This window comes from Heloderma suspectum, chromosome 6 (assembly GCF_057233095.1).
Source record: "Heloderma suspectum isolate Gila_16-S chromosome 6, 16-S_ref, whole genome shotgun sequence".
In the NCBI taxonomy this organism is placed as follows: Eukaryota; Metazoa; Chordata; class Lepidosauria; order Squamata; family Helodermatidae; genus Heloderma; species Heloderma suspectum.
The window spans coordinates 119,448,389-119,462,639 of NC_139463.1; the positions used below are offsets into that span (position 1 = coordinate 119,448,389).

Genomic DNA, 14,251 nt, shown 5'->3' on the forward strand with positions numbered 1-14,251 from the left:
CGGCACCCATGGGCCATTTGCGTTCCTTATTTTGGCACGTGTAGTCTACGTAAAGATTTACGTAGATTACTGTGAAAATAAGGGCAACACTTCCCCCCCCCCCAAAGTCACCCGTGATAGGCTACGTAACGATTAACGTAGCCTATCACGGCTGACTTTGGAAATCTAGCCGTGATAGGCTACGTTAATCGTTACGTAGCCTATCACGGGTGTTTTGTTTATTTACTTTATTTTGTAATGGCGGCAGCAGCAGCTGGTCGGTAGACCGGCCGCCATCCCCGCCCCGCCGAAACGCCACCGAAACACTGCTGGGATCCGCTGCTGGGACCCGCCGCCAGGAGGGACATTCGCAGGAGGTAAGTCCCATCCCGGGGGGGGGGGGGCGGAGAATTTCACCAACAATTTCGGGGGGCCGAATGCGTTGGCATTTGGCCTCCCGGAGATTCGGGGAGAAATTCTCTGCCATCCCTACTGCTACGTTAACATTCCTGGGAATCGAGTTAGATCACCTTAGGCAATGTTCTCGCCAGGGATGGCAGAGAATTCTGCCACGGATTTCAGTGAGGCTGAATGCACTGGCATTCAGTCCCCCAAAAGCTGTGGTGGAATGGCCTCCCACCCCTCATCACTCCACGGAATTCCCCCGGGACAAAGCTTACCTGGGGCGGAGGCGGAGGCAGAGGCGATGGCTCCGGCGGCGGCGGTGGCCGGTCTCTTGGCTGGCTGCTGCAGACGCAAATGGCGCCCATTGTAGTAGCCGCCATTTGCATCCTTCCAGGCTGCCGTGATAGGCTACACAAGTATTTACGTAGCCTATCACGGGAAAGCTAGCCATGAAAATGGCATAGTGGCGGCCATTTGTGTGGCTGCCTTTACCATGATAGGCTACGTAAATAGTTACATAGCCTATCACAGCAAAGAGCGGGGCGCAAACAGCATAGCCGCCACCGTTTGTGTCCCTGCTCTTTGCCATGATAGGCTACGTAAATACTTACGTAGTCTATCACAGCAGCCTGGAAGGACACAAATGGTGGCCGCTACGACGGCCACTATTTGCAGCCTCAGCAGCCCAGCCACAGTGAGAACTCCGGTGCAGCTGGCCCCGGCTGGTGGCTCTGCAGACCTGCCACAGAGTGGAGCCGACCGGGGAGGATTCCGGGGGGAGGGACGGAATGCCTCCCCCCCACCGCGGATGTCCCTGTGCGGAACCCGGTAAATGCTTCGTACATCCCTAGTTCTTGCCTCCCTCAGGACAAATTTCTGGTCTTTTGGCACAGCTCCAACTGGTCGTACATCTTCTTCACGTCTCCCTTGGGGGCCCCTGCAAGATGTTGTAGGGCATTTTCAATTTCCCATGTCAGGTAGTGGCCCTTGACCGTGCCTTCCTGCCCTGGCTCTGTTTGGGCAGTGCAGGAACTGCGGCTGCTGCACCATCGAACCAGGGTCACTTCTGCTGTGTGCATGGATCCACGGGTATGGCTTCACCTTAGCAGGGCTTTAATGGCATCTCCTTCTGGAGGTGTGAGCTGCTCCTCAAAAATGACCTGCAGATTCATTGGGGTACCACCGGTAACCTTGGAGTTTCAGAATCATATGGCAGGTCCAATCATGCTGTTGGCAGTGGCCTGTACAGTTGAGCTGCCACCAGAATTTGTCCAGTAGAACTGGAAACAGAGAAATGCATGGGGATATCAGAGAATTCCGCCACGAATCTCGGTGAGGCCGAATGCCGCCTCCGTCCGCCATTCGCCCCCCCGAAATCCATGGCGGAACGAAGCCCCCCCATGCCCCACCCCGCCAAATGGGCCCGGAACGGAGCATCTACCTGATGCCATCCACGCTGACTTGCGAATGGCGTCTGCGTCTGCAGCAGCCATTCGCTTCTTCCATATAGCATTGATAGGCTACGTAAATACTTATGTAGCCTATCACAGTTAACATAGGGATGCCATTTGTGTCCCTGCGTAAGCCGTGATAGGCTACATAAGTATTTACATAGCCTATCACGGCTTAACTAAGGGAATGCAAATGGCAGCGGCTACGGTGGCCGCCATTTGCGTTCCCTTTTTTTTTTTTGGTGTTTTTGCCTACGTAAATATTTACGTAGGCTATTACAGAAAAAAAAAGAAATGCAAATGTACTCCTGCTCCTTTTCTTCTCCTTGGTGTTGCCATCCTTCTCTTTAAACAGATCTTATAGGTCCTCAAATAGTGCTGGTATTCCTTCATCCATAAACACTAAAAAAACTACATTGGAGCACATCAGCCCTGAGTTCTCCTAATTAGATAGGAGTTTCAAAACAACTTTGAGTGGTGACAAAGCTCTGGCAGACTAGCCTTGGAGCCCAGCCCCTCTGCTGCTTTGCAAAAAGGGCTACTCTTCCAAGATTTCATTCTGATGCTGCTCTTGCCTCCCCTTTTCATTCCAGGGGAAGATGAAAAGGTTTTTCAACCTTTTAAAAGCTATTTGAGATAATGCCCCATGGAGGCTCTGCAGAACAAGTTGCAGAGCCTCCATGCCAGGGCAACATTGCCTCCAACCGGACCCAGGCTATACAGTCTTGATGCAAACGCCCCACCTAGTTGTCATTTTTAAAGTACCAGTAATCATAGATGTATTCATAGTGCACCGTTCAGGCAGCGGGAGAAACAACAGGCTGTCTTCAGTTCCCCTCAATGTAACTCACGTCTCCCACACAAGACGAGGGAGAGGCTAGTAGTGACATGGTTCTGCATAGCTGCAGGCAGAAGTGGATTTCTTTCTTCAGCCTGCTACCCTTTCCGTGTGCCCGCCATTGGTCTCCATAAGCCTTGGGAAAATAGGGAAAATGCATATTTATTTTCGTAAAAAGGGTAAAGCCCTTCATGAGGATTCCCCATGTAACTTCCGGTCATCTGACCCCACCAGACCAGTCCTGACCTGACCTCACCTGACCTCACCGAACCTTAGGGATGGGGGAGAATTTCTCCCTGAAACTTCGGGGGGCCGAGTGCCAACGTATTCGGCCCCCCAAAGTAGTTTTGGGGAGAAATTCTCCGCACCCCCCTGCCCCCCCGGGATGGGACTTACCTTTCCCGAATGTCGCTCCCGGTGGTGGGTCGCAGCGGCGGTTCGGCAGGGCTTCGACAGGGGCAGGGGCGGCAGCCGGTCTTTTGACCGGCTGCTGCCGCCGCCATTCCAAACAAAGTAAAAAAAAAACAAAACGCCCCCGTGATAGGCTATGTGACGATTAACATAGCCTATCACGGCTAGATTTGCAAAGTCAGCCGTGATAGGCTACGTAAATCGTCACATAGCCTATCACGGGTGACTTAAAAAAAAAAAAGCACGTACGGCTAATGGCGGCCCCCATAGGGAGCTGCCATTCGCGTTCCTTATTTGGTCGCTGTAGTCTACGTAAAGATTACGTAGACTACGGTGAAAATAAAGGAAATGCTATTTGCGTTGCCCTTATTTTCGCCGTAGTCTACGTAAAGATTTACGTGGACTACAGCGACCAATGGCGGCTCCCTATGGGGGCCGCCATTTGCGTACGCACTTTTTTTTTTTAAGTCACCCGTGATAGGCTACGTGACGATTAACGTAGCCTATCATGGCTGACTTTGCAGATCTAGCCATGATAGGCTACGTAAATCGTCACGTAGCCTATCACGGGGGCGTTTTTGTTTGTTTTTTAACTTTTTATTTCACGGCTGGGCGAGGCACCTCCTCCCTGGCCTGAATTTCGGCCAGGCGAGGCGGGAAGCCTCCCCCCCGGCCTGAACTTCGGGGAGAGCAGCGAAGCGCCTCTCCTCCACCACGAAGCAAGCTGCGAGACCAGGTAAGTGACTTTCGTGCACCCCTACCGAACCTGTCCTGTCCTGACCTCACCCCACCTGACCTCACCGGACCTGACCTGACCTGACCTCACTGGACCTATCCTGACCTCACCCCACCTGACCTCACTGGACCTGATCTGACCTCACCTCACCTCCACAGACAATAAACAGAAAAGGTGGAGGATTTCCATGGAGTTCAAGACTCAGCCCCAGAGAAAGAAAGCCTCGGGTCACAAGGAAAATGCCTCGTAAAAAGGGTAAAGCCATTCATGTTCTTCTGCCTCCATTTCCGATTTACAGATTTCTTTTTGTAATTATTTTCATAACATCTGCTGTTTCACAGACAAAAAAAGGGGGGTCCGCATAAGCTCCAGTCCAGGCCGCTCTGTTCCAAGGAGGATTCCGCAGACTGGATATGTCAGAATTCGATACCATTTAAAATTCATGTGGATTTCTGACATCCCTGCTTTCAACACTGTCTTATTTATTTATTTATTTATTTATTTATTATTGCACTTATATCCCGCCTTTTTTCCTCTTGCAAGGAACCCAAGGCGGCTTACATTATCCTCCTCCTCTCCATTTTATCCTCACAACAACAACCCTGTGAGGTGGGCTGGGCTGAGAGTGTGTGACTGGCCCAAAGTCACCCAGTGAGCTTCCATGGCCGAGTGGGGACTAGAACCCGGATCTCCCGGCTCCCAGTCCACCACTCTTGCCACTACACCACACTGGCTCTTGAAATTTGGACATAAAAATATTTTAGCACTGATACTCTAATAAATAATAATGGAGCTTAAAAATTTAGCCAGCTAAAGATATTACTAATCAAAGTCTCATAATAATGAAAGTAATAACAATAGTAAAAAAATAAAATAAAAGGATAAAAGGATAAAAATAATAACAAATCACTAATATATTTTATACTATCTATATTTTAAATAATATCATTTCTGTGTGTTTGTGTGTGTGTGTGTATGTATGTATGTATGTATGTGTATCTATCTATCTATCTATCTATATATGAATGTATACACCACATTAAAATTTTATATAAAGTATGTCATATCTAATATAAAAAAGAAAAAGTAAGAAGAAACCAAGAAACTATATACACAATCCTCCACACTGGCATACTGCCCAGCCCTTATAGCCTAAACAAATCCAAAGAGCAATCATGATTGAAGAATTCTCAGCTCAAGAAGCTGGAAATGATGTCGCCTGCATTTTGCTTTGTATGCCAGCCAGCCAAGCCTCTGCCAATTCATGATTTATTTATTTTTTCATCTGGTCTTCAAAAAGAATACAAAATATAGCAGGATATTTGATATGATATTGCAAATTCATTTGTCTTGCATGCTTTCTTGCCTTGGTAAATATCCTTCTTTTATCAGCAATTTCTTTGGTGTTATCTGGAAATAGCATAACTTTATCTTGATTTGCCCCCCCCCCCAATGTCCTTCCATTTCTCTAGCTAAGCGTTGGATATGATTTTTTGAAAAAACTCTTGCAAATTGATAATTGCGGTTGCAGTCCCATTCGTGCCACCACCTGCACCTGGAACATGGTATGCATGCTCAATATCAAGTAAATAATCAGCTGGCAAAACAAGTAGCTCATGCAGAAATTTATCCAGGAATTTAGGCAGGCTTATCCCATCAGGCACATATTTAATTCCCATGATGCACAGATTGGACCTGCATGAATTTGCCTCCAGTTGGGAGATTCTAGCAAACATGACAGTATGACCGGCTTACAATATAGTTTCTTGCACAGATATCTGTTCTTGGAGGGCATTGACCTTCCATTTCATTTTTTGCCAAGAACTGTTAATTCAGTCCACAGCCCCTTGAAGGATAGTAATGGAATCTTGGACTGTGTCCAGCCTCTTAGCCTGTTCTGCTCGTTGAAAAGACAAAGTTTTTATCAAGGCCAGTACCTCCCCTACTGCAGGATATTGAGAAGCTTTAACAAAGGAGGGGTTGGGGGGGGTCGGCGGTGGTCCGACCGTTTTCTTCCTTCCCTTTGATGCTGCCATCCCCCTCTTCCAAAGATCAGGCAGGTAGAAATAGTTAGAAACAAACAGTCACATAAACAATCACATAAACAGATTTTGCAGGATCTCAGAAGTGGTTGTTCTTTTCAATTTGAAATTACTAATCAAAATTGGCGCTCATCAGCCCTGAGGTCTCCTCACTATGTAGGAGTTTCAAAACAACTTTGAGCAGATGACAGTCTGGAAAAACTCACCTTAAGTGTCCAGCCCTTCTACAGGAGTTGCTGTTCCAAGATCTTATCCAGATGGTACTCAAGCTTTCCCTTTTAATTCCAGGGAAAGATGAAAAGGTTTTTCAACCTTTTAAAAGTTGTTTGAGGGGGTGACCTGCGGAGCTGCCGCAGAACGCTTGCCAAAGCAACATGGCGCCAACTGGATGTCCCCTAAACACAATCATTTTTGGTAGCATGCACGCATAGGTGAACGCTTTTGTTCATATTTTGGAAATGAATTTTCCTCACACATTTTTCAAATGTCTGCATGTTGTTGCATACATGTTGAGTCGGGAAAACATGCCAACCTCGGAAATGTGCAGGACTCCCACCTCAAATCACATTTGGTTCTGATGGTTACAAGTTTGATAAACACATTAAAAACAGTCAATCAAACAAACAAACGACACACACACAAAACCCTGGACAGAGTGAATTTCTCATACATCTCAAACCTGATCCACATCACTTGGACTATCATGCAGCCTGGAACACAGTTTTCCTTCAGATTTCAGTTCTCTGATTTTTGCATCACATTTTTTTTTGGTAGACAAAGCATGCAAAATTAGTATTCAAGTATAGGGGTGGACGAAATTCCGTTACCTGTCGTCGAAGGACGTTCGCGGTGGGGGGGAGGCGCTTCGCTGCTCCCCCCGTGAAGTTCAGGCCGGGGGGGGAGGCTTCCCACCTCACCCCGGCTGAAATTCAGGCCGGGGGGGAGGCTTCCCGCCTCGCCCTGGCCGAAAACGCAAAAGTTAAAAAAAAAGAAATGCCCCCTGATAGGCTACGTTACGATTCACGTAGCCTATCACGGCTAGATCTGCAAAGTCAGCCATGATAGGCTACGTCAATTGTCACGTAGCCTATCATGGGTGACTTTAAAAAAAAAGAAAAAAAAAAGCGCGTACGCTAATGGCGGCCCCCATAGGGAGCCGCCATTCGCGTTCCTTATTTGGTCGCTGTAGTCTATGTAAATCTTTGATTGGAATGGCGGCGGCGGCAGCCGGTCGAAAGACCAGCTGCCGCTCCCGCCCCGCTCCGCTCGAACACCCGCCGAACCGCCAGCCGGACCCGCCACTGGGAGGGACATTCGGCGAAGGTAAGTCCCGTCCCGGGGGTGTGCGGGGGGTGGGGGGGGTTCAGAGGACTTACCTTAGTCCTTTATGTGGCAAGCCACATCTCCCCATCCTTAGCCCTAACATGATGTTTTACCCCAATTTTCTTGTGCAACTGTAACAAACCGCCGTCCACGCTTTGTAGTAAAAGAAAGAAGGCACCCCGTTCTGATGGCCCACTCAGTCTGTTTTACCAAGCTTGCCTTCACCAAGGCCCTGTTTCCATTTGGGGAAGCCCAGTCTCCCCAATCCTAACCCTAACCTGGGTTTTAACCCTAATTTCCGTTTGGGAATCAAACATCCCCTATCCAAACAGTGTTCTAAAAGACAGGAGGCAACCCTTGGTGAAGCCCCACTCACTCTATTTCAACATGCTTGGCTTTTCAGAGGCCCTGGTTCACTCCTGGGAAGCCAAGTCTCCACAACCCTAAAAATACCTGGAGTCTTAACCCTAATGTTCTTGTGCGACTGTAACAAACGCCCATCCACAGGTTGACAGTAGGCACACCATTCCTTTGGCCCTGTCAGTCTGTTTCACCATGCTTGGCTTCAGCAACACCCTGTTTCTCTTCTGGGAAGCCAAGTCTCCTGACCCCTAACCCTCACTTGGGTCTTAAACCAAATTTCCTCTATGGAATGAAACATCTCCCTGTCCATAGGGTGTACTAACAGGCAGTATGTTATCCTCCTGATGGCCTACTCAGTCTGTTTTACCAATCTATGCTTCACCAAGACCCTGGTTCCATCCTGGGAAACCAATACTCCCCAACCCTAACCATAATTTGAGTCTTAGCCCTAATTTCCTTTTTGGACTGAAACATACCGTCGTCCACAGAGTGTACCAAATGTCAGTATGGAAGACTTACCTTTGCTGAATGTCCCTCCCGGCGGCGGGTCCGGCCGGTGGTTTGGCGGGTGTTCGTCCGGGGTGGGAGCGGCAGCCGGTCTTTTGACCGGCTGCCGCCGCCGCCATTCCAATCAAAGAAAAAACAACAAAAACGCCCCCGTGATAGGCTACGTGACGATTAACGTAGCCTATCACGGCTAGATTTGCAAAGCCAGCCGTGATAGGCTACGTTAATCGTCACGTAGCCTATCATGGGTGACTTTAAAAAAAAAAAAAAGCGCATACAGATAATGGCGGCCCCCATAGGGAGCTGCCATTCCCGTTCCTTATTTGGTCGCTGTAGTCTACGTAAAGATTTACTAAAATAAAGATTTACGTAGACTACGGTGAAAATAAGGGCAACGCTATTTGCGTTGCCCTTATTTTCGCCATAGTCTACATAAATCTTTACATAGACTACAGCGACCAAATAAGGAACGCGAATGGCGGCTCCCTATGGGGGCCGCCATTTGTAAACGCGCTTTTTTTTTTTTTAAGTCACCCGTGATAGGCTACGTGATGATTAACGTAGCCTATCACGGCTGACTTTGTAGATCTAGCTGTGATAGGCTACGTTAATCGTCACGTAGCCTATCACGGGGGCGTTTATTTTTTTTTTTAAAAACTTTTGAGTTCGCGGCCGGGCGAGGTGAGTCGCCTCCTCCTCGGCCTGAATTTCGGCCAGGCCAGGCGGGAAGCCTCCCCCCCGGCCTGAATTTCAGCCGGGCGTGGCGGGAAGCCTCCCCCCCCGGCCTGAACTTTGCGGGGGGAGCAGAGAAGCGCCTCCCCCCCACCGTAAAAAGCTTCGAGGACAGGTAAGTGAGTTTCGTCCACCCCTAGCTGATTCTTCTATTCAGGAGTTCTATCATGTAAGGGAACAATGCAATACCTCGGGCCTCTTCAAGTGTTTACACGAAAAAATGGAGCCATTGTCATAGTGTGTGTGTGTGTGTGTGTGTGTATAGATAGACAGACAGACAGACAGACAGACAGACATATATTCATTCAATGGATTATACTACTTTTGACTTCACCTTGTGCTGATACTTTCTTTCTTTCTTTCTCTTTCTTTCTTTTCTTTCTTTCTTGAGTGATTTCTATACTGCCAAATACCAAAGGTCTCTGGGTGGTTCACAAAAAATTGAGTTCCAGGGAGAATACAATATCTAGGGCCTTTTCAAGTGTTTACATGAAAAAAATAGAGCTATTTCCATAGCAAATACATATACTGTTTTTTATTATATATGTTCAAAGGATTATACTACCTTTGAATTCATTTCATTCATTTATTACATTTCCACACTACACAATAACCAAAGTACTCTGGGTGGGTTTCAAAGGTTAAAAACCCTCGAAGCACATTATACACAGTATAAAACCCATTTCCACACACTCTTAAGCAAACAGCACAACACAAAGACACACATGTAGCTCAGCAATTTTAAAGCAAATTTAATGAGAAAAAAAGGCTTCCCATTTAGAGGGCAGGGAAACTGAGCATGATTATGTTATGGGCACAAGCTGGACATGTGGAATGGCTGTTCTCCGTTTAAACCACCTGTACTTGTTCAGTTTGAGACTCTGTCTTATATCCGTAGCATTTCTGGCGTTATGCAAATGGTTCTAATGTGGCCTTTAAAGGGAAGTTACAGGACGGTGGTAGATACGTCAAAAGCCTCAGATTCAAAACCTCTGTAGAATTCCACTCACTTTCAGGCCCTTGCAGTTGGTGGCAACAATCAGTCATGGAACTCAGGGTTTTGATCAGTTTCCTACTGGCTTTCCCTGCATGTAAGAAAAACTCCATTTCCCCCTCTGTAGACAATTCAATGCCTTTTTCTCTGTAATTTCCCCATGTTTCTTCTTCTTCTTCTTCTTCTTCTTCTTCTTCTTCTTCTTCTTCTTCTTCTTCTTCTTCTTCTTCTTCTCCTCCTCCTCCTCCTCCTCCTCCTCCTCCTCCTCCTCCTCCTCCTCCTCCTTCTAATTTTTGTCATCCTTAATGGTCTTTTTCTGTCTCTGCAGACATTTCCTCCCAAATTACCCTCACAGAGTCTGGTGGGGGTGTGAAGAGGCCAGGGGAGACCCTCCGCCTGACCTGCAAGGTGTCTGGATTTTCGCTCACAAGCCGTGGAGTGAGCTGGGTCCGTCAGCCTCCAGCAAAGGGACTGGAGTGGGCTGGAGGCATCTGGGGCAGTGGAAGCACTTACTACAACAGTGCCCTCCAAAATCGGATCGACATCACGAGAGACACCTCGACAAGCCAGGTGTTTCTGCAACTGAGTGCCCTGGAGTCGGAAGACACGGCCATCTATTTCTGTGTAGGAGACACAGTGAGGAAAGCGTAGGAGAGGCAGTACAAAAACTTCACTTACTGAAAAAGAGGCATGAGTCATTCATGGGTTTGTGTGCAGCAGCTTGAGACGAGATCATTGGTCCTTGTTTCTTTCCTCAGGCACAGAGGCACACAGTTGATGGTGCTACATTCTTGGTGGTGTGAAAGGTAGAACTGGAAACAGAGAAATGAATCCTGGGATCCTCCAAGGTTTTAGACAGGTTTATTTTCACACACTCTGAATGCTTCCTCCCAGGCAACACAGTCTTGATGCAAACACCCACCTAGCTGCTGCTTTTAAAGTAGGAGTAGTCAGAGAGGTATTCAAAGTGCAACGCCCAAGTACGGGGGAAGCAAAAGGCTGTCTTCAGTTTCCCTCAGTGCAACTAACGTCTCCCACACATGCCGAGGTCCAGAATAGTTGTGACAGTGTTCTGCATAGCTGCAGGCAGAAGCGGATTTCTTTCTTCGGCCTGCTACCCTTTTTCGATGGATTGATCTTTGGACCTTCTGCATGGAAAGCATCTGTTCCTCCTCTGAGTTGTGACAGAATTGAAAGCTATGTGTTAGCCTCTCCCTCTTCTTCTTGCGTTGCTGCTTTCTTTTTGATTGGTGTCTCAGTGTTGTTCACATGGACTCCTGTTGACTGGTGACACATGGGGCCAGCCCCACCATAAGGCAAAGCAAGGCAGCCATCTTTGGTAGGAGGTGCTCAGTGGGGTGGATGGGGTAGCAGAGGCAGCCCCTTGGCCATTCTCCTCCATTGGGAAACAGAGCTCCGTATTCCAGGCAACCTGCCCGGACATAGGGATGTATGAAAGTCACTTTTTGCGGATTCTGTTCATGGTGTGGGGGGAGATGCTCCGTCCCTCCCCCACGGAATCCTCGACGGCCAAAGCAGCCAGCCAGGGCCATCCGCAGCCGGATTTCCAGCCGTGGACATGCTGGTGCGGACGCAAATCTAGCCAGGCAGATTGCAAATTGCATCTAGCCAGGCAGCCGTGATAGGCTATGTAAGTCTTTACATAGCCTATCACGGCTGGGCAAAAAAACCCACACCAGTGTATGCAAATAGCGGCAGCTATGGCGGCCGCCATTTGTGTTACCTATTTTTTGCCGATTTATCTTACATAAATATTTACGTAAGATAAAACGGTGAAAAAAAGGGGAATTCAAATAGCGTAGTGGTCACTATTTGCGTTCCTTTATTTTTCGCCATTCTAACCTACATAAACATTTACATACATTTTGTATGTAAGTACAAATGGATGTCTACATTTTGCATTTTTTCTGAAGGTCAGATGAAGAAGTTTCTAAATCATGAAATGGCGGAGGCGTGGCTAATCGGAAAAACACACGAGACTTCTGTTCCAGCCCCATGAACTAGAATTTATAAACATGTTTTGTCAAGTCACTATGTTTAGTCTGTAAGATCCAGGCTCGGCCAGAGATAATTGCTCATACATATCCATCTTTTTTCTCTCATTGCCCCCCCCATTTCAAATCCTTTCTCTTTAAAATAGAAATATATACTGTACGTAAATCTACTGAGGGTGTATAGAAATGTGCACAGCATTTATATATTTGGAAATGATACTATCTAAAATATAAATAATACAAAATACATTAGTGATTGTTGTATTTTTCCCTTCTCTTTATCCTTTATAATTCTTTTCTTTTTAATTATTATTATTAATATTATCAATATTATGATACTAGGATTAGTAAGAATTTGGTGGTTGATTTTAAGCCAAAGGATATGCAGTTGCGCCCCTCAGGAAAAATATGCAAATAATTGTAAACACCCCACTGTTTTATGTATGTTTCATTGCTATGGATCCAAAAGTCTGTGTGTGTGCACACGTGCATATATGTGTGTGTGTGTGTTCTTTTAAGCCCCACCCACCCACACCCCACCACCACCACCGCCCCAAAATCAATTTTTTGTGTAATATGTTGTGTTTAGTGCTTTCCATTTTGTTCACTCAGTTTCCAAAATGTATGGAGCATGTCATTTACGCAATATGGATATGGTGTGATGTCCTATGTTATGGTGAGTTCCAGCCTCACTGCTACCTTGGAGCTGGATGACTGTTAGAGGCAGGGTGGTGGAGGTTCCAGTCAGTTCCTGGATTTTCCTAATGCTGATCATTGCTGATAGATAGATGGTGGATATAGATACAGATACAGATATAGATAATGATACATACGTAAAACAGATTAAGAAGAGAATACTTTATGAATCATATGCTTTGAGCTAAAAGCGTGGGCTTCCTCCCTCATCAGGAGCTGTGCTGGTAAAGGAGTGGCAGTCTGGAATGCCTGGAGAGGCAATTCTTTTGGAGAACACTGAGGTATGATTAGTAAAATGATGACAATTGTCCTCTGGATTGAGGCCAGTGGACTAAGTATTCTGAGTCTGTAGATCCAGAGGGATTCCCTTTTGTCAAGCATGCCAGTGTCTTTTGATTCTTCACTTGGAATCAGTTGTACCTCAGAGAGACGATGTGCAGGAGAGCTGGAATGTCTTCCAAAAGGCTGCTCTAGATTTTTTGTTGAGGTTTGTGGTTACAGAATTTTGCTGCTAGGTCCGTTGTCATTTTCCCCAACATATTGCAAATAACATACATTTTCCTCGTCCCCCCCGTGTTTATATTCAATAAATAAATCACATTAGCGGAAGTGCATATTCCTGATGGTCAAACATCTTTTTTATGTGCACCCTGACCTAAAACTTTACGGAAATTGGGGGGGGGGGTCTGAATGTGAGGCATGGTGGATAAGTAATGGCTTCCATTAAACAAGCCACGTTGTTGCTTTGCTGCTGTGCTTGACCTAGATATAGAGATACAGAAAGATATATAGATGTGTGTGTGCTGTCAGTTCATATGTTTCTATGTAAATGCTATTTATAATATATATGACACTGCATATTCAAGGTTTTTAATTTTTTTTAACAGCCTTGAGAGCTTTGGCTATTGGGCGGTATAAATATGCCATAAATGAAATGAAATAATGACCAAGATGCAGTAATGTGCAGTCAGAAGACACAGCTGACTACTACAGTTAGGGATGTACGAAAGGCACTTACCTTTCGCAGATTATGTTTATGGTTGGGGGGGAGGCATTCCGTCCCTACCCCTGAAATCCTCGCCGGGGGGGGAGGCGCTCCGTTCCTCCCCCCCCCGCGGAATCCTGGCCGGCTGGCTAGCAGGGACGCAAATGGCGGCGACCGTAGCCTCCGCCGTTTGCGTCCCTGCAGTCAGGTGTGATAGGCTTCGTAAATGTTTACATAGCCTATCACGGCTGACTTAAACAAAAAACAAAAAACATGCGTACACAAATGGCGCTACACTATTTGTGTTCCCCTTATTTTTGCCATCTTAGTCTACGTAAATGTTTACATAGACTAAGATGTGCCAAAATAAGGAACGCAAATGGTGGCGGCCGTAGCCACTGCCATTTGCATATGCGTGTTTTTGTTTTTTGTTTTTAAAAGTCAGTCATGATAGGCTATGTAAACATTTACGTAGCCTATCACAGGTTTTTTTCTAAACCTAGCCGTGATAGGCTATGTAAATCTTTATGTAGCCTATCACTTTTTTTAAAAAAACTGGAAATGGTGGCAGCGGCGGCCGGTCGAAAGACCGGCCGCCGCTGCTGTTAAACAGCTGCTGGAGCCGCTGCCACCAGGAAGATCCGCACAAAGTAAGTCTCGTCCCGAGGGGGGCGGGAGGGCAGGCCGTTCTGCCACTGATTTTGGGGGGCCGAATGCGCTGGCATTCGGCCTCCCCAAGATCTGTGGTGGAATTTTTGTACATCCCTAACTACA

At 46.8% G+C, this 14,251-nt stretch overlaps 1 gene segment (V, D, J or C); it reads left to right on the plus strand.

Annotated features, from left to right (window-relative positions):
• Positions 1–228: 228 nt before the first annotated feature.
• LOC146342879 (Ig heavy chain V region PJ14-like) lies at positions 229–12,021 on the plus strand. The segment is given in 3 exon segments: positions 229–356; positions 3,979–4,075; positions 10,110–12,021. Coding segments are annotated over 2 exon segments (339 nt in total).
• Positions 12,022–14,251: the final 2,230 nt, after the last annotated feature.